Source organism: Salmo trutta, chromosome 32 (genome assembly GCF_901001165.1).
Source record: "Salmo trutta chromosome 32, fSalTru1.1, whole genome shotgun sequence".
In the NCBI taxonomy this organism is placed as follows: domain Eukaryota; kingdom Metazoa; phylum Chordata; class Actinopteri; order Salmoniformes; family Salmonidae; genus Salmo; species Salmo trutta.
This window is the reverse complement of record NC_042988.1, coordinates 21,638,673-21,660,078: the sequence shown is the minus strand read 5'-3', so window position 1 is coordinate 21,660,078 and position 21,406 is coordinate 21,638,673. Positions and strand designations below refer to the sequence as shown.

Below are 21,406 nucleotides of genomic sequence, written 5' to 3'. Positions count from 1 at the left end.
CCTTAGCAGAAAAACACCCCCAAAGCATAATGTTTCCACCTCCATGTTTGATGGTGGAGATGGTGTTCTTGGGGTCATAGGCAGCATTCCTCCTCCTCCAAACACGGCGAGTTGAGTTGATGCCAAAGAGCTCCATTTTGGTCTCATCTGACCACAACACTTTCACCAGTTGTCCTCTGAATCATTCAGATGTTCATTGGCAAACTTTAGACGGGCATGTGTATGTATTCTTGAGCAGGGGGACCTTGCGGACGCTGCAGGATTTCAGTCCTTCACGGCGTAGTGTGTTACCAATTGTTTTCTTGGTGACTATGGTCCCAGCTGCCTTGAGATCATTGACAAGATCCTCCCGTGTAGTTCTGGGCTGATTCCTCACCGTTCTCATGATCATTGCAACTCCACGAGGTGAGATCTTGCATGGAGCCCCAGGCTGAGGGATATTGACAGTTCATTTGTGTTTCTTCCATTTGCGAATAATCGCACCAAATGTTGTCACCTCATCAAGCTGCTTGGCGATGGTCTTGTAGCCCATTCCAGCCTTGTGTAGGTCTACAATCTTGTCCCTGACATCCTTGGAGAGCTGTTTGGCCTTGGCCATGGTGGAGAGTTTGGAATCTGATTTATTGATTGCTTCTGTGGACAGGTGTCTTTTTTTACAGGTAACAAGCTGCGGTTAGGAGCACTCCCTTTAAGAGTGTGCTCCTAATCTCAGCTCGTTACCTGTATAAAAGACACCTGGGAGCCAGAAATCTTTCTGATTGAGAGGGGGTCAAATACTTATTTCCCTCATTAAAATGCAAATCAATGAATAACATTTTTGACATGCGTTTTTCTGGATATTTTTGTTATTCTGTCTCTCACTGTTCAAATAAACCTACCATTAAAATTATAGACTGATCCTTTCTTTATCAGTGGGCAAACGTACAAAATCAGCAGGGGATTAAAATACTTTTTTCCCCCACTGTAGATGGCATCATGAGGAAGGAAAATTATGTGGATATATTAAAGCAACATCTCAAGACATCAGTCAGGAAGTTAAAGCTTGGTCGCAAATGGGTCTTCCAAATGGACAATGACCCCAAGCATACTTCCAAAGTTGTGGCAAATTGGCTTAAGGACAACAAAGTCAAGGTATTGGAGTGGCCATCACAAAGCCCTGACCTCAATCCTATAGAAAATTTGTGGGCAGAACTGAAAAAGTGTGTGCGAGCAAGGAGGCCTACAAACCTGACTCAGTTACACGAGCTCTGTCAGGAGGAATGGGCCAAAATTCACCCAACTTATTGTGGGAAGCTTGTCGAAGGCTACCTGAAGCATTTGACCCAAGTTAAACAATTTAAAGGCCATGCTACCAAATACGAATTGACTGTATGTAAACTTCTGACCCACTGGGAATGTGATGAAAGAAATAAAAGCTGAAATAAATCATTCTCTCTACTATTATTCTGACGTTTCACATTCTTAAAATGAAATGGTGATCCTAACTGACCTAAGACAGGACATTTTTACTAGGATTAAGTGTCAGGAATTGTGAAAAACTGAGTTTAAATGTATTTGGCTAAGTTGTATGTAAACTTCAACTGTAAGTGTTGATATGACAGCAGTCAAAAATAGTCAGTTATTGTCTGCTCGTGCTTATATTGTGTGCATTTTCAATAGCATAATTTGGACTTCATTTAGCTGTTATCCCTTGTCCTAACAGTTGACTCAAATCTTCATCAATTTCACCTGCCTTAACACACTTTGACACCTTTGTTTGGTTGTAGTGCGTAATAGTCTCCGGTTTTCTCTTTGTGTTCCGTTGTCTTTTCATTCTTCAGCACTGTTGAGGAGTACAACAGCTGTGCAGGTGCCTTATTTTGCAGAGGTACGGAGCTCCCATCTCACTTTGTTAATGGTGCCAGCCAGACTTGTTTTCTTTACAAGCAAATTGTTCGCCCATGACAGTGAAGTTAAGAAATTGTCCATGGAGACATTTCTCCCCTTGCCAATGTAAGGTCTCCAACACTCACCTGCTGCACAATGTAGATATTTTCCCAGACATTGAAAGCCGTTCAGCATGTTCATTACGCACGCTCTCACGGTGTAGCCTGCTCCAAGTAGCCCAGAGTAGACTGATAAGACTGCTGTGATTCAGTGGAATGATTTAGAGTACATATCATTTAAGATTCTAATTAGAATAGATCAATACAATAGAATGGCCTGTCCTGTTCTTCATTCACAATTGGTGATGACATAATTATGCATCGTTCGCTTCCCCTCCCCCTTTCTCCCCATCATACTTTACTTCATTTATTTAATTTGTTGTTATATGTCTGAAATTAGTTTTGATTTAGGTTCAGTTTCGAGGCAATTATTAAGGTGATTATCAACTGGGCACAGCGCCTTCAAATGTCGGGAGAAGGAGTGGAGCAGGCCCCACTGTTGGGAGAAGGAGTGGAGCAGGCCCGGCTGTCGGGAGAAGGAGTGGAGCAGGCCCCGCTGTCGGGAGAAGGAGTGGAGCAGGCCCCGCTGTCGGGAGAAGGAGTGGAGCAGGCCCCGCTGTCGGGAGAAGGAGTGGAGCAGGCCCCGCTGTTGGGAGAAGGAGTGGAGCAGGCCCCGCTGTTGGGAGAAGGAGTGGAGCAGGCCCCGCTGTTGGGAGAAGGAGTGGAGCAGGTCCCGCTGTCGGGAGAAGGAGTGGAGCAGGTCCCGCTGTCGGGAGAAGGAGTGGAGCAGGTCCCGCTGTCGGGAGAAGGAGTGGAGCAGGCCCCGCTGGGTTATTTGCAAAAAGTCAAGGACTGAGAGGGGCATGACTTAAATAGCAGAGTAATAAATACAATGATTGAGCGGTGAAAATGACTGCTTTAGCAGTTGTAGTGTTAAGGAGTCCTATTAATGGTGTGGTGGTCTGCCTTTTCTCTGACACACCTCCCTGGTCCAAACCACCTTACCAAAGACACAGTCAAGGCTTTCATTGGCTTCAATTGATAATGAAAGAGAGAAACTGTGTATTCAACCACGGCACAAGGATTTCTGGGATCCAGTGGCCATATGACTCCATAACAATGCCCTGTGGTCCAATCACACGGTTATGTCACCACAATACATGCTGTAACCGGTCCCATGGTTCCACCACTTTGGCCCCACATAGACATCCATGTAATAGAGGTATTAAAGGGGGGATATGAACAGTGGGTTATTGAGTCAGTGCGGCCCCAAAGGAGGAGAGGAGAACAGGATAGGGCTCTCTTTCAGCATCCAGCCAAATCAGAGGGAAAGAGAGACTTTGATGAGCCTGTCCTCCTTTGTGTTTCTAAGGGGAAATGAAACGAGCACACTGACCTGGGGCTTAGCAGCCGCAGGGCAGAGAGAGGGGGGAGAGAGAGGGGGGAGAGAGAGGGGGAGAGAGGGGGCAGAGAGAGTGAGAGATGCTGAAGCACAGTATCTGTAACAGGATGAGAATAATGAAGTTCAAGTAAGGGAGGGGGTATTCTTCCTCTCCCTGTCTCTATATCTCTGTCTCTCTCTCCTGTATTTGTCCCCGGCATGGCCCCTCTACCAGGGCTCAGTCTTCTGAGTCATCGCTCTGTGCTTGGCAACTGAGCCCCAAAAATCCCTCTCTTTCTCTCTGTCTCCCTCCCTCTCTCTCTCTAAGTGACTTCTTGTTAGATTCGTGCCTTATTTACTAAAGTAAGTGGTGAGGCAAACTGATGATGCAAATCACTGTCACTGTCTGAATCAGTCTTGTATTGTTATTTTGGGTTAGTATAGTTAAATGGTGTGATTGTGACAGAGGTCATTGTGAGATGGTGTGGTTGTGGTATGGTTCTGGTTTGGCTGATGAGCAGGAATGCCATGGAAAGACAGAAGTTATGTGTTTGTGGTAGTTAGTTACCAAACCATTTGCATATGGGCGCGTGTGGATGCCCACTTCCCCTTGCCTTGTGTGTGTGTGTGTGTGTGTGTACCTCTCCTGCCACTCTCACAAACTTTCCATGCCGTACATTCCCAGAAGAGCTCTGACATTCCTAAAGCTTAACTTAACTAACTTTTTTTTTAAAATGTAACCTTTATTTAATCAGGCAAGTCAGTTAAGAACAAATTCTTATTTTCAATGACTAGGAACAGTGGGTTAACTGCCTTGTTCACTACCAGGATATTTGTGTGTGTGTGTGTGTGTGTGTCTGTGCAGCTGGAATCGAGTGGGAATTTTCCACATTTCCCCCTGGCACCTCAGTGAGTTCATGTGATGTGGGATGTTGAGTAGACTAGCTACTGTGGATCACTGTAACACTCTGCCATTGACATAATATACTGTCCTGGCATCTGGTCCTGCTGGCTCCATCCATGGTTCTGCCTCGCAGAAACCTTTACAATTCACCCTGGAGTTAACAGCCTTTGTAAACTTGAATCTGTACTAAAGTAGTACTGTGTTGTTCCTCTCTGGTTCAGGTTGCTGCTGAAAGCGGGCATCGACATCAACAGGGCCACTAAGGCTGGCACTGCCCTGCACGAGGCTGCCCTCTACGGCAAGACGGAGGTGGTCAGACAGCTGCTAGAGGTAAGACACCTGGAGGGACATCAACCTCAGTCTTTAACTAGTCTGATTCAATCACTATTCTACCACGTTCAACTAACAGTTGGTAACATGTTGTCCAATGTAAGTGAAGTGTATTATTGAATAGGCTGTACAGTACATTGCCGTTGACTGCGTTAGACTTGAGAACATTGATGTTGAATGTGTTGCTGTGTTTCAGTGCACATCTGATTGACAATAACGTTGTGTGTGGTTTTGACAGGCTGGTATAGACGTGAACATCCGTAACACGTACAACCAGACAGCCCTGGACATCGTGAACCAGTTCACCACCTCTCACGCCAGCAAGGACATCAAGCAGCTCCTACGAGGTGAACAGAGCACCGCTCACCACTGGAATACACTGGGACAGGAGATAGTTGTTAACAAATGAAGACATTATTCCATGAAGTATCATTCTTTGGCAGTCTTTACCTCTCATTCTGTGTTTTCCGCCTGCTTTATTGTCCTTGAACCAGGGCTCGACAGTGCAACCATTTTACTCACAAACTGAAAAAGTCAAGTATGAGTTTTGATTTATAGCATATAAATTGCTGCTGTAGTTCTTTTCAAAGTATGTTGGCTGTTTTAGAAGTGTGTAGCCATAGAGTCTACTTGAGTGACTTTGACCTTGTGTTTCTTGGCTATGGATATCATTTTGTTCACATGCTAGGTTGTTTTTCATGTTAGCTTGTTTGAGCTCGCTCAACTCAACTGCTAGTGAAGAGACATGGGAGAATCTCATCTTTCCCAGACAGACATGCCAGTCTCACTGTTACCCTTAACCTCTCTGGGGTAGCTGGGACGTGACCGTCCCACCTGCGGGACACACTATTCAACAGCCAGTGAAATAGCAGGGCGGCAAATTCAAAACGACAAAAATCTCATAATTCAAATTTCTCACACATACAAGTATTATACACCATTTTATAGATAAGACTCTCGTTAATTCAACCATATTGTCCGATTTCAAAAAGGCTTTACGGCGAAAGAAAAACATTAGATTATGTTAGGACAGCGCCTAAAAAATAAAAGCCACAGCCATTTTCCAACGAAGGAGAGGCGTCACAAAAACCAGAAATATAGCTAAAATTAAGCACTAACCTTTGATGATCTTCATCAGATGGCACTCATAGGACTTCATGTTACACAATACATGTATGTTTTGCTCGATAAAGTTCATATTTATATCCAAAAAACCCATTTAACATTGGCCCGTAATGTTCAGAAATGTTTTTCCTTCAAAAACTTCCGGTGAATGAGCACATCAATTTATAGAAATACTCATCATAAACGTTGATAAAATATTACTGTTATTCAAAGAATTATAGATAAACATCTCCTTAATGCAACCGCTGTGACAGATTTCAAAAAAGCTTCACGGGGAAAGCACACTGCAATAATCTGAGTATGGCGCTCAGAAAACAACAGCAGGCAATACCTAAAATCATAAATAGCATTATAAATATTCACTTACCTTTGATGATCTTCATCAGAATGCACTCCCAGGAATCCCAGGTCCACAATAAATGTTGTTTTGTTCGATAAAGTCCATAATTTATGTCCAAATACCTCCTTGATGTTAGCACGTTCAGTAAGCTACTCCAAATGTAGGAAGCACGCAGAAAATTTCACGACGAAAAGTGAAAAAAAGTTATATTTACATTCGTAGAAACATGTCAAACGATGTATAGCATCAATCTTTAGGGCCTTTGTAACATAAAACTTCAATAATATTCCAACCGGACGATTCCAATGTCTTGAAAAATGTAATGGAACACAGCTACATCTCACATGAACGCGCGCCAATGAAGTCATGTCCTTTCCTGAGTCAACAACTTCCAACTTCCTTTGTTTGCTCTCTGTTCACCATAGAAGCCTCAAACAACTTTCTAAAGACTGTTGACATCTAGTGGAAGCCTTAGGAAGTGCAAAATGAACCCAAAGTCACTGTGTGTTAGATAGGCAATCACTTGAAAAAACTACAGCCTCAGATTTCCCACTTCTTGGTTGGATTTTTCTCAGGTGTTTGCCTGCCATATGAGTTTTGTTATACTCACAGACATCATTCAAACAGTTTTAGAAACTTCAGAGTGTTTTCTATCCAAATCTACTAATAATATGCATATCCTACATTCTAGGTCTGGGTAGCAGGCAGTTTACTACGGGCACACTTTTCATCCGGATGTCAAAATACTGCCTCCTGCCCTAGAGAAGTTAAAGGGGCAGCTGAACATTTTTGTCTCCCCTAAGTGACTAAAATATTTGACGGGACATTCTACTTGCTTGAGCATGGAACACCACAAAAACATTTTATTCTTTCACTTTTAGTCATTTCTTATCATAAAAACGCTCTTCCTCAATCTTTTATTGTGTTCCTAAATGTATTTGTGTGTTAAAAAAATCTATTTAGCCGCAAAAATTTGCAAAAATGTCAGCATAGATTCCTGGCAGCGGATTTCTTTCTTTGTGCTTTTGTGTAGTGAAGCGACTCTTGCATTCTTTTGCAGTTTGAGTTCTGCAGGACAGAGTGTTCAGAGGTGTGTGTGTTGGGAGAGGAGACAGACTGAGACAGAGCCAGTGCAGACGTTCCTATAGCGAGAGAGGCCCAGAGGAGAGACTGAGGGATATGAAATGCTCTAAGCTGTAATTCACCAAGCAGCTGTGTATAACCTCATGGAGTACAGGTTACATAACCCTATCAGCTCTCACACACACACACACACACAGCGCACACACAACCAAAATACTAGGTGTGTGTGCGTGCGTGTGTGACCTATGCGTTTGTTTGTTTGTGTGTGATTGTTGCGTGCCACCCCTGTGTACGTGCGCATGCATGAGACTGTGTTTTGGACCTCTGTTGTTTGTGCTATCTCCTCTGTAATCCAGCAGGCCTGGGTCTTTGATCTGGTTCTCGCAGCCTGGGAACTCAGGCCATAATGAGCACTTGTGTTCCTCAGTCAGCAGACTGCTGCTTCAAACATGGAGGCTGTGGAGAGAGACTTCCTGTTATGATCCAGTTTTCTCTGTGTTCAGAGCAGAGTGAATAACAGAGGAATAGAACACAATCAGCCACCACACCTCCTCGTCATGGATTAATTATTGATGTGTACCAACCAGTCAGAGGCTGAATACAGCACTGACTGACTCTGCTCTCTGATGTCACTGCATTCCATACCAGTGCCGGATGTGACTAATAAAAAAACAACAGGCATTGGGATTGTAGCGGCGTCTGGGTATATCCCCTTAAGGTGATTTGTAAATGGTGTACATGTCAGTATGTATCAATCATTGGGCTGTATTTTCTTCCTGCCTTCGTTCATACCAATTCCCTGAACTAACTTTGTGTGTGTCTCTCTTTCTCCTCTCTCTCTTTCCTCTCTCTGTCCCCCTCTCTCTCCCACTCTTTCTCCCCTCTGTCTTTCTCACACACAGATGCTACAGGTGTCCTGCAGGTGAGAGCTCTGAAAGACTACTGGAACATCCACGACCCCACCGCTCTCAACATCCGGGCCGGGGATGTCATCATGGTAGGCAGCAGGAACACACACACACACACACACACACACACACACACACACACCTACCTCTCTTTATTTATGTGCCTCAGCTGGCATTGCCGTGTTGTTCCCACACTCACTGTGCCCCCATGTTGTCTGTTAGGACAGGTGTGTTTTCCCTGTGAACTGTCAGGCTCATCCTCTCTAACAGGTGTTTTAGTAGCAGGCAGGGAGACAGGCTGGCAGTGTTTATGTGCGGGTGGCTTCATGTGTATTCAGTAGACACAGTATGTAGATATGTGTGGACTACAGCATGGGGTTTCAGCTGTTCCATGTAGTTGAACTATTCCACAGCTAGCACACCTGATTCAACACGTCAGCTAATCATCAAGCCCATGAATAGGTGACTCTGGTAAACTAGTTCAGGGCTACAACTAAATTGTGAAAAGTCTGCGGGTCCCCGAGGATAGGTTTGAAAACCACTGGACTATAGGACGGTTTGAAAACCGCTGGACTGTAGGACGGTTTGGAAACCACTGGACTGTAGGACGGTTTGGAAACCACTGGACTGTAGGACGGTTTGGAAACCACTGGACTGTAGGACGGTTTGGAAACCACTGGACTGTAGGACGGTTTGAAAACCACTGGACTGTAGGACGGTTTGAAAACCACTGGACTGTAGGACGGTTTGAAAACCACTGGACTGTAGGACGGTTTGAAAACCACTGGACTGTAGGACGGTTTGGAAACCACTGGACTGTAGGACAGTTTGAAAACCACTGGACTGTAGGACGGTTTGAAAACCACTGGACTGTAGGACGGTTTGGAAACCACTGGACTGTAGGACGGTTTGAAAACCGCTGGACTGTAGGACGGTTTGAAAACCACTGGACTATAGGACTGTTTGAAAACCTGTCATCTATCAGCTCACTGTACTGAACCTGATGTACATGTCCTCTATCAGTTCACTGTACTGAACCCGATGTACATGTCCTCTATCAGTTCACTGTACTGAACCTGATGTACATGTCCTCTATCAGTTCACTGTACTGAACCCGATGTACATGTAATCTATCAGTTCACTGTACTGAACCTGATGTACATGTCCTCTATCAGTTCACTGTACTGAACCCGATGTACATGTCCTCTATCAGTTCACTGTACTGAACCTGATGTACATGTCCTCTATCAGTTCACTGTACTGAACCCGATGTACATGTCCTCTATCAGTTCACTGTACTGAACCTGATGTACATGTCCTCTATCAGTTCACTGTACTGAACCCGATGTACATGTCCTCTATCAGTTCACTGTACTGAACCTGATGTACATGTCCTCTATCAGTTCACTGTACTGAACCCGATGTACATGTAATCTATCAGTTCACTGTACTGAACCTGATGTACATGTCCTCTATCAGTTCACTGTACTGAACCCGATGTACATGTCCTCTATCAGTTCACTGTACTGAACCTGATGTACATGTCATCTATCAGTTCACTGTACTGAACCCGATGTACATGTCCTCTATCAGTTCACTGTACTGAACCTGATGTACATGTCCTCTATCAGTTCACTGTACTGAACCTGATGTACATGTCCTCTATCAGTTCACTGTACTGAACCTGATGTACATGTCATCTATCAGTTCACTGTACTGAACCTGATGTACATGTCCTCTATCAGTTCACTGTACTGAACCTGATGTACATGTCCTCTATCAGTTCACTGTACTGAACCTGATGTACATGTCCTCTATCAGTTCACTGTACTGAACCTGATGTACATGTCCTCTATCAGTTCACTGTACTGAACCTGATGTACATGTCCTCTATCAGTTCACTGTACTGAACCTGATGTACATGTCCTCTATCAGTTCACTGTACTGAACCTGATGTACATGTCCTCTATCAGTTCACTGTACTGAACCTGATGTACATGTCCTCTATCAGTTCACTGTACTGAACCTGATGTACATGTCATCTATCAGTTCACTGTACTGAACCTGATGTACATGTCCTCTATCAGTTCACTGTACTGAACCTGATGTACATGTCCTCTATCAGTTCACTGTACTGAACCTGATGTACATGTCCTCTATCAGTTCACTGTACTGAACCTGATGTACATGTCCTCTATCAGTTCACTGTACTGAACCTGATGTACATGTCATCTATCAGTTCACTGTACTGAACCTGATGTACATGTCCTCTATCAGTTCACTGTACTGAACCTGATGTACATGTCATCTATCAGTTCACTGTACTGAACCCGATGTACATGTCCTCTATCAGTTCACTGTACTGAACCTGATGTACATGTCCTCTATCAGTTCACTGTACTGAACCTGATGTACATGTCCTCTATCAGTTCACTGTACTGAACCTGATGTACATGTCCTCTATCAGTTCACTGTACTGAACCTGATGTACATGTCCTCTATCAGTTCACTGTACTGAACCTGATGTACATGTCCTCTATCAGTTCACTGTACTGAACCTGATGTACATGTCCTCTATCAGTTTAAAGCCCAGTAGGTCCTTAAGGGTATAGTACACAACAGGTGAACCTCACTATCCATATTCCAGAGGGGGAACTAGTTTATAGGGAGAGAGTACAGTGAGCCCCTATATCTGAAGGATGGCTCTCTTTGAGCCCGGAGAGAGAGAGAGACACGGGTAGGGACAGGCCCTGGTATTCATCCATCACTCCCTCTCAGCAATGACTCTACTACTACTACTACTACTACTACTACTGTCTCACACATACACATCGTCTCATGAACCCTGGCCTGTTTTTCTTCTTGGGAGTGTGTCAGCCTATTCTGCTGCTTCAATGCCAGAGAGAAACAATTCATAAACCTTGCCCTCAGGCCATCCACCTCACCCATCAACTAGCCTTTCCACACCTCACACACACATGTACACGTTAGATACTAGGCAAAAGGTTAGCTGACATCTTAGTGGAGACCGGTGCCGAACCAAAGCGCAAAAAGTGGTTGGGCGGAGCGAGGCAGGTGAGGAGGATTGGACAGGCTGATAGCGATGTTGTGTTTCCGTAAGTGGATGAATTGGTCTAATTTAGCATGTATGGTAAAGCCTCAAATCTTAGCTACATCTTCCATTTCAAATGAGCTAGTAAAAAAGTGAATAATTACAAACAAATATTTAATTTTGTGTGACTACAGCGCCAGCGATAAAAAGCAAAAATAGAGACGTTCTAGATGAGCGAGGCGTCAGAGCCTACAGGGTTTTTATCATTGAAAACAATGCATAGTAAAATAAATCCCACGCACATGTGCCTTTAGCTAGTTTAGGCCTTTAGAAAAATATGTAGGCTGCTAAATTAGGGAGCAGAGACAATGGCCTGGGTTTTAGCAGCTCATGTGGACAAATGGAACATGATCAGAAACACATGACTACTGTCTTCATCTGTTTATGTGCTTGACCTTTTGGTTCTCTCTCTTTTGGTTTGTTATTGTACTACAGTTGATCTCAGGGCTGTGGCGCTGCTTTTGTTTCACCCTCCCAACTTATGTAAAACATCTTTGACATTATGAAAACAAACCATACAGAGACATAGATACACAGATGAAGTTGTTAACACGTAGAATGTGTTTCAAGTTGGAACATGTACTTTCTGTCTTTGTCCCAGAACTGCACACTTCAGGTCAGGTACTCTCCTACACACGTACATAAACAGTGGAAATAACACCACGGTGTTATACAATCTCACAGACCTACCTGCCTCAATATGGAGAGACACTGGGTAGTAATAGCCATCGGATTGGTTTAGACCTGTCTTAATGTTTGTTTTGATTGGCTGCCTGGCAGGTCCTAGAGCAGCACATGGACGGGCGCTGGAAGGGGCACATCCACGACAGCCAGAGGGGCACCGACCGGGTGGGCTACTTCCCCCCAAACATTGTAGAGGTCATCAGCAGACGCTCAGGTCAGTCACACACACACACACACACACACACCCTATAAGTTCAGTGTAATCATTAGCCATTCCCCACTCCCATCTGAAAGCAATGGGCAAAGAGAGAGAGCCCTCTGACATGGCGTAACCGTGGCACCCGCAGCAAACGGAGGATTCGTAGCTTGTTGAGTCAGCTGCCGGCATGTCGGAACATCAACACAGACACACTCACTCACACACACTCACTCACTCACACACTCACTCACTCACTCACACACACTCACTCACACACACACACTCACTCACACACACTCACTCACACACTCACTCACTCACACACACTCACTCACACACTCACTAACTCACTCATCTCCCAGACAAGTCAGCACACTCACAATGCAGGATTAAGTCAGAAATGGAAAGGGAAATGGAAATGGCTTGGAACTGCATGAGTTATCTGCTATTGTACATTATGTAAAAATTCCCACCCTTACCCACGCAGTCTACCTCTAATACCGGTTAGATTAACAGAAGGTGTCAGTTACCTACCTAACACCACAGAAGAAGATAATCCTCCCCACACCACCTCTTTGATGTGCACTAGAGGGAGAAATCCCTGAGTGAATAGGTTGACGTGGTGACACTCATGGAGCAGCTTTGACAGAACAGGGAGCAGCTCAACACTGCAGTCAGAGAAAAATGACAGGTTTCTGTCTTCTCTGCAAATCTGTCACCACAACAAAAGATCAGGGGAACGGGAGACCCTTCTTAAATTCTCCCTCTGCACCTACTGTACCTTCAGAAAGTATTCACACCCTGTTACTTTTTCCACATTTTTTTGTTACAGCCTGAATTAAAAAATTATTACATTGAAATGTTGTGTCACTGATCTACACACAATACCCCATAATGTCAAAGTGGAATTTTGTTTTTACACATTCATAGAAAATGAAAAGCTGAAATGTATTGAACCCTTTTTGTTATGGCAAGCCTAAATAAGTACAGATGTAAAAATGTGCTTAACAAGTCACACATAATAAGTTGCATGGACTCACTCTGGGTTCAATAATACTGTTAACATGATTTTTTTTATGATAACCACGTCTTTGTACCCAACACATACAATTATCTGTAAGGTCCCTCAGTCAAGTAGTGAATATCAAACACAGATGCAACCACAAAGACCAGGGAGGTTTTCCTGTGCCTCGCAAAGAAGAGAACCTATTGGTAGTTGGGTGTTAAAAATTAAAGCAGACATTGAGTGACCTAGTTACAGTTGGGACTTAAATTGTCTTGACAATCTATGGTAAGGTATGACAATGGCTGTCTAGCAATGATCAACAACCGACTTGACAGAGCATGAAGAATTTTGTACAATCCAGGTGTGCACAGCTCTTAGAGACTTACCTAGAAAGACTCACAGCTGTAATCACTGCTAAAGGTGATTCTAACATGTATTGACTCAGGGGTGTGAATATTTATGTAAATTAGATATTTCTGTATTTCATTTTCAATACATTTGCAAAAATGTACTACAAAAAAATATATACAAAAATATATATATTTTTTTCACTTTGTCATTATGGGGTATTGTATATAGATGAGTGAGATAAAAAAAATCTATTGAATCAATTTTGAATTTAGGCTGTGACACAACAAAATGTAGAATAAGTCAAGGGGTATGAATACTTTCTGAATGAACTGTTTCTCTCTTTGCTCCACACACACACACACACACACACACACACACACACACACACACACACTGATAGGTTGTATCGCTACACATCACTGCATTGGAAGAGCAGTGGTGGCCCCTCTTCATTACAGGTTGGCCCCTCCAGAGAACACCCCATTTCCCAGACTACCTTGGTTGGACTAATCCCTCATGCTTCCAATCCATCCCTTGCTCCTATTTTTCTCTCTTCCTCCTCCTCTTCTCTCAGCATCTCTCCATCCATACCATGTAATGTCCACCTCTAACCATCAGCTTGCGTTAACCTCCTCTCTGTCTGTGTGTCCTACCTGTTTGACCCTGTAGGGGGCACCCTGTCCCGGCACGCCTCTCTGCCCACCCAGCGCCACCAGCTCCTCTCCAGAGCCCCCCTCTCCTCCAGCCTGAGCTCAGCCCCCCAGACCGACGACTCCTACACACTGTACACCCCCAACAATCCCCACCTGGCCCTCCCCCACGCCATCGGCCTCAGCGCCAACCCAGGTATATACACACACACCCTTATACATGCACTCAGAGGACAGACGCACATCGAAACAGGTATACAGTACTCAGCCCCCTAACCAGCCAGACAACTTCCCTACCACTGTGAACCGTGGTGAGGGCACAAGGACACCAATGTTCGCCCCCTCTAAACCCCTCTCATGTTCAGGCCCAGCCAATCCCCAGTGCTGCTCCGTAGACCATGGTACCCCCATGGCCCAACAGTGTTGTTATGTCTGATAGGTCGGCCTCCCAGCAGCCTCTCTCAGCCTGGTTGTCCCCTGGAGGACATCTGGGTGCTCAGAAACTCACACACCGCGGGTAAGAGTCCCTCCACTGTCCCCCCATGACAATAGCTGGCTGTCTCTGTCCCCTGTCCCCATGCTCTACCTTTGTCATGTGCCAGCTTCAAACTGAGCTTCCCATAGCTCCTGCTGTTCTCCCTGCTGCCACAAGATGGGACCACCAGGAAACCTCTGTTCCAGTGACCAAAAAAAGTGACAATTCCGACAGTCTACAGGACACTGCAAGCTTAATGGGTGCCCTGTGTACTCCGCTGTAGGAATTTTCCATTGTGGATGACCTTTCATCTGTCCTACTGCAGGACTGTAGTTATAGTTTACCCCTGTAGTTCTGTAGTTCTGTACCCTTGGCTGCTGTTGCTCTATGCCTGCAGCTCCGCTCCACCATGCAACCATCTCCCTTGGCTTCGTATGGCAGCAAATTACGTCCTGGCCTGTGCCACCCCCTGATCTGTTATGACTTTCCTGGCTCAGTGACAGGGTCCACAGCCCCAACCTCTGCCATCCTCTGCCAGCTTCAGTTAGAATCATGTGGATGTGTGTGTGACTGTGTTGACGTGAGCTCTGGAAGGACACAGAGGGGAGGTACCTCATTTTGCTCTCCCTCTCGCTGTCCAGCCACCACGGTTGTCTTTAACGTCCCTCACTTCTATCTCTCTCTTTCTCTTCTCCCTCTCCTCTCCTGTGGTCCTATCTAGCAGGTGACAGGAACAGTGTAGGGAGTACTGGCAGTGTGGGCAGCACCCGTAGTGCTGGGAGTGGACAGAGCACAGAGAGTAACACTGCCCCCAACGGACAACACCAGCAGACCACCGCACTCCCAGACACAGCCAAAGTACTGGACCAATTGTTATTTCAGCTTTATTTATCCTGGCTAGTTTTACTGAGATAGATAACAATGCTAAAATAATTGCAAACCTTACTCACAGCTATGAACAGAGGAAATGTAATATTGTGATTTACTGTCTTCATATGTAGTGCCAGTCAACAGATTGTTTATTCCTGTGCTCTCTGTAACTTGTCTTGTGCTCTGTTTTGATGTGCAGCCAGCGCCCTCTGCTGGTGACTCAGGGCAACCAGTCCCCAATAAACAGCCTGACCTGACTGCAGGTAGGAATACCAGCCCTTTCTCTCATTACTGTTACATACCACAACATTTCTCCTGAAACTTCACCTTTCTAGTTTGATTTGCGCTTATTGGTAGAAAACATCCTGAACACCATTCATTTAACTCTCCAGTGTGTGTTTTCTTGTCTAGTGGTTCTGGGTGCTCCTCGGAGGCCGATGGTGAACATACAGAGACCAGGGGAACAGCAGTTTGTCTCCCCACAGTTTGTACGTCCTCAGCAGCTACTGGAGGGCAAGGTGAGACTCAGACACAGGACAGCACAGACACAGGACAGCACAGACACAGGACAGGACAGACACAGGACAGGACAGGACAGACACAGGACAGGCACAGGACAGGCACAGGACAGACACAGGACAGACACAGGACAGGACAGACACAGGACAGACACAGGACAGGACAGACACAGGACAGACACAGGACAGGCGCAGGACAGGACAGACGCAGGACAGGACAGACGCAGGACAGGACAGACGCAGGACAGGACAGACGCAGGACAGGACAGACGCAGGACAGGACAGACACAGGACAGGAAATATTGTCCATGTTTGCCACACATTACAACTCATGATTGTATTTTTCTGAGTACTCTGTATGCCACAGTGAAATAAATGTATCTATTAAAAGAAAGGAGGACAGTGAATAGGCCAGTAATTGATGTCAATGTGATAGTCAACCCTTCCCCTCTGGTGTAGGATGCAGAGGCCATCTACCAGTGGCTGAGTGACTTCCAGTTGGAGCAGTACACTGGGAACTTCATCACGGCCGGCTACGACGTCCCCACCATCAGCAGGATGACCCCAGAGGACCTGACGGCCATCGGCGTCACCAAGCCAGGCCACCGCAAGAAGATCTCAATCGAGATAGGAAACCTCAGCATCCCAGAGTGGCTGCCTGAATACATCCCGGTAAGGTCTTACTGATGCATGTGTCTGTCTGTCTGTCTGCTTTTGTGTGCAGGTCAGGTTTTACATTACTTTCATAAAGGTTTCAACTGTGTAGGTCTGACTGTTCTCCTACTCCAGGCAGACCTGGGGGAGTGGCTGAGTACCATAGGCCTGCCTCAGTACCAAAGGAAGCTGTCAGAGAACGGCTATGACTCCATCAGCATCGTACGGGACCTGACCTGGGAGGATCTGCAGGAGATAGGCATCACCAAGCTGGGCCACCAGAAGAAGATGATGCTGGCTGTGAAGAAGCTGTGTGACATCCAGAGGGCCATCCTGGCTGCAGAATCTGGCCAGGGCACGTTGCGCCGCAAGCCCCCTGGAGCCCTTCACCTGGTCACCATCGAGCCCCCTGACAGCGCCTCCGACTGCCCCTCGCCCCACACCCCCAAGATGCTGACCTTCCAGGACAGCGAGCTGAGCGCTGAGCTGCAGACAGCCATGTCCAGCCACTACCAGGAGGGCCTGGCCATCAAGAGTGCCGTGGGCATGTCTCGGAGCCAAGAGAGCATCGACGCCCGGTCCAGGGGCTCAGGGCGCTCCCAGGACCCCCCCACGGCCTCCATCACTCCCCACAGCCGCTCACAGGAGAGCCTAGGCAGCTGCAGCACCTCCACCAGCCTTAGTGCTGACAGCAGCCCTGCCAAGGAGAGGAACATTCCAGAAGGCTGGGACCAGAGGTCCATACTACAGCAACAGCTGCCCAAGCAGGTCCCCCTGGGGGCAGCCACCGTGTTCAAGTACCCAGCCATCCCAGCCAAGCCTAAAGGCCCTGGGTCTCACTCCCTAGGCTCCTCTCCCCAGGGCTCCCCGGGCCAGAGGGGCTTCAGCTACCTCCACTCCCACTGTGGCAGCACCGACCTGGGCCACGGCTCGCCCACCAAGCCCTTGGCACACATATACCACGCCATGACCCTGGCCCCGCCTAAGAAGCGCAGCCAGAGCCTGACACGCTATGCCCTGTCAGACGGCGAACCAGACGAAGAGGATGACGACCTGGCTCCGCCCTCTAGCACCCTAGAGTCCTACGCCACCCTGACCCGCCGGCCTGGACGCAGCCAGCTGGCAGGCATGCAGACCTCACCCGTAAAGTACGGCACTGTGGGGCGTAGCCAGTCCTTTGCCGTGCGCGCTCGTAAAAAGGGTCCCCCTCCAGCCCCACCCAAGAGACTGAGTTCGGTGAGCAGCAGCCCCAGCATTGGGTCCACTGAGAATATGGCGCCCTCTCCTGGGGGGGTGGAGACAGACAGCCCAGGGAGCGTGAGGAGCATCGCAGCCTGTCTGGAGGCCTCCACTGAGGGGAAGAGCCTGTCCAGGCCCAGGCTGGACCTCCTCCAACCAGAGCCTCTCCTCCCCAGCCTCACCCCCTCAGGACTGGAGCCCAGAGAGGCCTCCGCAGGGATGAGGAGGAGGGTGCAGAGTGAATGTGTTCCAGCCCAGACCGACATCCCAGACCATTACCTAGACCCAGAGCGAGGGGTGAAGTCAGACTCTGAGGAGGAGGAACCTAAGGGACCGGGGTTAGATGGCTCCTCATCCCCTCACAATAGCTCCAGCGAGTGTATCCCCTTCGCTGAGGAGGGCAACCTCACCATCAAGCAGAGGCCCAAGGTGGGAGGGCCGCCCAGGGCCGAGAGCACTGTGGAGATCCCGGCAGACAAGAACCGGCCCACCAAGACAGCCCTGGAGGTGCCTGAGTTTAACCTGAAGGAGTCAGACACTGTGAAGCGGAGATACAAGCCTAAAGACCATGCTGGCAGCTCTCCCACCAGTGACAGTGAGGGCCAGATAGGGTCAGACTCCAGTCCAGGCAGCAGGGCCCAGTCCCAGAGCTGTGAGGAGGTGAGTCTGGTCAGTCTGAGGATCAGTGAGGCCAGTCTGGAGGGGCTGGAGAACCTAGCAGTGACAGGCACACCCCTCAAACCCCCCGTCTCCCCCAAGCCTCACAGCTCCCACGGACCTCCCATCACAGCCCCAAAACCGTCCCGACACAGTCTGGCTGCTGCTACAGGTAACTTATTACACGTGGAAGCTCATTATTATGTCTTTCTGTTTTTATCATCAATTCTGAGTTTTTTTGCTTTTGCTTCCTGCCCAACAGCCATAGTGCCGCCCACTATGACTGTCAACGTGGTACAGAGTCTTGCCTTCTCAGCCCCACCATCACCCACACCCAGCCGGTGTCCCACAGCCCCAGGGCTTCAGAGCCAGGCAGCCCAGACAGGCAAGCCCCAGGTCTGTGTGGTCGGCCCAGGCCCAGGGGTAGAGTCTGGCCCGGGGTTAGAGGTGGTGCAGCAGCAGAGGCTGGAGCAGACCAGCACCTCTCTGGAGGCAGCACTGCAGGCTGTGGAGAGAAAACTCACCCAGGAGGACAGCACTGACGGGTAAGAGAACACGATAAACACCTCACCATTTCCTGTATTTACAGGCCATATACACTCTACTGTTTATGTGAACTGAAGTAGCATTCATGCAACATTGTATCTGTCCCATTATGGTGTCTGTGAGAGCATGGGCAGTGCCATTGACACCATCTCCATTTTGAAGTAGTCGTTTTCTTCTTCTACTACTTCAATGAGTTGGTAAACAAACTGAAAGGTTGCATACTGCAGCTGGAGTGTGTTGTCTGAACAGGTATAAAGACAACATTGGTGATTTACTGTCACTTGCAGGTATGGAATGTTTGCTCAGGTCCCACCTGATGACCTGGATGGAATTATGTGATCCTTCCTTAACCCATATTTGACTACTTCAAAATGGTGAAAGTCCTCAATGGCACTGCCCTTGATGAAACAGGCTTTTGAGCACTAGACTCCTCTATCTATCTCCATGACTAAACCCTGCTTCTTTTTCCACCTCCTGACAGTGGGGCTAACACAGTGAAGTCAGCGGGCAACATTCTGGATGACATTGGCAACATGTTTGATGACCTTGCTGACCAGCTGGATGCCATGCTGGACTAAACCCTCTATCCACTCCACTGACCAGCCCACTGACCCTTGACCCTTCACCTCAGGAAGTACTAATGACATTCAGAGGGAGAATGGAGCAGGTCACCCCACCTAAGTGGTATCTCCGACCCCGACGCCCCTAAAACTACAGACCAACCCCCACCACCAGACTAACAGAAAACATATAGGACTACATTGTAGGATGTGCCATGGACTGGGATGGTTTTAATGAACAGTGTGTATCCATCTCCCTCCTCCCTGCCTCCATGTTGCCACTTCCTCTCCTTTCAACACCAGCACTTGACTCTGCTCTACAGTGCATTGCCATCAGTCACAACAACCCTGTTGGTTTCAACACAGGGCCTGACTGACTGACTGTAGATACATGAGGGGTGGACAACATACTGTACCAGTACACCGTTGTATTGGGTTGTTTCATATAACACAAGTTAAACTGCGTTGTCCTTTTTATTCTACCCAACATCCTCTATTTCTTCGTCTTGTTGGTGTGCCTTTCTTCCCCTCTTTCTCACAGTATCCACCTCTGTGTAAAGTCATTGTTTGGCCACTGTAGCAGTAGAGAGAGACAATGGGGAGGAGTGGTGTTTTTATACTGGCCTATAGAGGAACCATTCCTAGACAGAATATTACCATACAATACCATTTGTATTAGACGATGTATCTGTAATTTGACCTTTGTATTTCACTATGTCTGACCATTTCAATTGGACCTTGTTGATATTTTCAATACTCTTGTATTTTATCCATTTTATACCAAGTTGACCACAATGAAAGTGTGTTTGTGTCCTCCTCAAGGCATGGTGCCAGTACGTTTGTGCTGTTAAAATCTTTAGTAATCATTCTTTAGTAATACAGAATGACTAGATGCTATATAATTTCTGGTTTTATGAAGCTATGTAAAACATGTAAAAGTGCTGGATGATATTGTTTATACAAAAGGGAATAAGACCTTTGCTTTTCAAAGCATATTTAGCTATTGTCACTGTCCACACTGTCAATATAAGGAGTTATACGTGCTTTGTACAGCCGAGGGATGACATGCAAGATATTAATAATGTACACTATTTTTGAAAGAAAAAAAACATCATTTTAATGTAGATTAGTCCAACTAGTATTTAAATTAGAGTATCTAAATATGTATATTGTATACTTATAGGTATATCTGGGAGCAGAATCATATTCAACCAAAGTTCTTTGTACAGATTTTCCTTTGATATTTTCAATATTTCCATAAAATGCAGAACCATTGTTAAGGGGTTCTGGTCTTCCTTATTGTAACATTAATTAAATTAATTATCTACATGGTTATCAAAAATTGTTTTTTTCCCTGTCCACCCAGCATTATATGGCTATGTTCCATATTTGGGCATGCTACCGTACTTCTAGCAGAGAGAATGAACTCTTCTATGCTGTGTTTCTGTCTTCCTCATCAACTTTCAAATCATTAACCCTGACTTGTATGATTGTGTAGTGTCCTCTGTACTGTAAATGTTTGTGTTGTTTCAGTGTGAATGTGATCCCTGGCTGTAACCTGGGTTTCATCTCTGTCGTTCTCAGGAATGTCCAACCTATTCAGTTCAAGCTGCTCTCACATTAAACACGCACACCTGGCTTTGTGTTATGGGAGGAGGAACGGTGGTTTTGAAGAGGTGAGGTGAAGGAGAGCCTTGCGTGAATGTGAAAGAGGCACCTTATTTAAGATGGGTCTGTGGATATATGTTATTCTGTTTTTTCATCCAGCTGAATCTTCATTTGGTTACAGTTAACCATTAAATATTCAAGTCTGATCCTGTTGAATTCTCTCGTTCATTTCTGGATTTAAATATCCAGAAGCCTTTTAAGACTGGGTGCATTTCATCTAC

The 21,406-nt window shown here is 46.4% G+C and overlaps 1 protein-coding gene across 6 annotated transcripts in view; it reads left to right on the top strand.

The window, feature by feature from the left end:
* The window catches only part of LOC115171412 (caskin-2), a 90,243-nt gene extending 68,912 nt beyond the window's left edge, over positions 1-21,331 (top strand). The window contains exons 8-20 of one of the 6 annotated variants that reach the window (XM_029728202.1): positions 4,432-4,540; positions 4,779-4,887; positions 8,000-8,085; positions 11,889-12,006; positions 14,018-14,194; positions 14,438-14,515; positions 15,198-15,331; positions 15,543-15,606; positions 15,755-15,861; positions 16,321-16,533; positions 16,651-18,583; positions 18,674-18,956; positions 19,439-21,331. In XM_029728202.1, coding sequence (XP_029584062.1) covers positions 4,432-4,540; positions 4,779-4,887; positions 8,000-8,085; positions 11,889-12,006; positions 14,018-14,194; positions 14,438-14,515; positions 15,198-15,331; positions 15,543-15,606; positions 15,755-15,861; positions 16,321-16,533; positions 16,651-18,583; positions 18,674-18,956; positions 19,439-19,535 — 3,508 coding nt within the window. In that variant the 3' untranslated portion in view covers positions 19,536-21,331. Of the gene's footprint in view, positions 1-4,431; positions 4,541-4,778; positions 4,888-7,990; positions 8,086-11,888; positions 12,007-14,017; positions 14,195-14,437; positions 14,516-15,194; positions 15,332-15,542; positions 15,607-15,754; positions 15,862-16,320; positions 16,534-16,650; positions 18,584-18,673; positions 18,957-19,438 lie in introns of all 6 variants that reach the window. The other 5 variants (XM_029728201.1, XM_029728204.1, XM_029728203.1 and 2 more) reach the window with 5 other exon arrangements.
* The last annotated feature ends 75 nt before the right edge of the window (positions 21,332-21,406 follow it).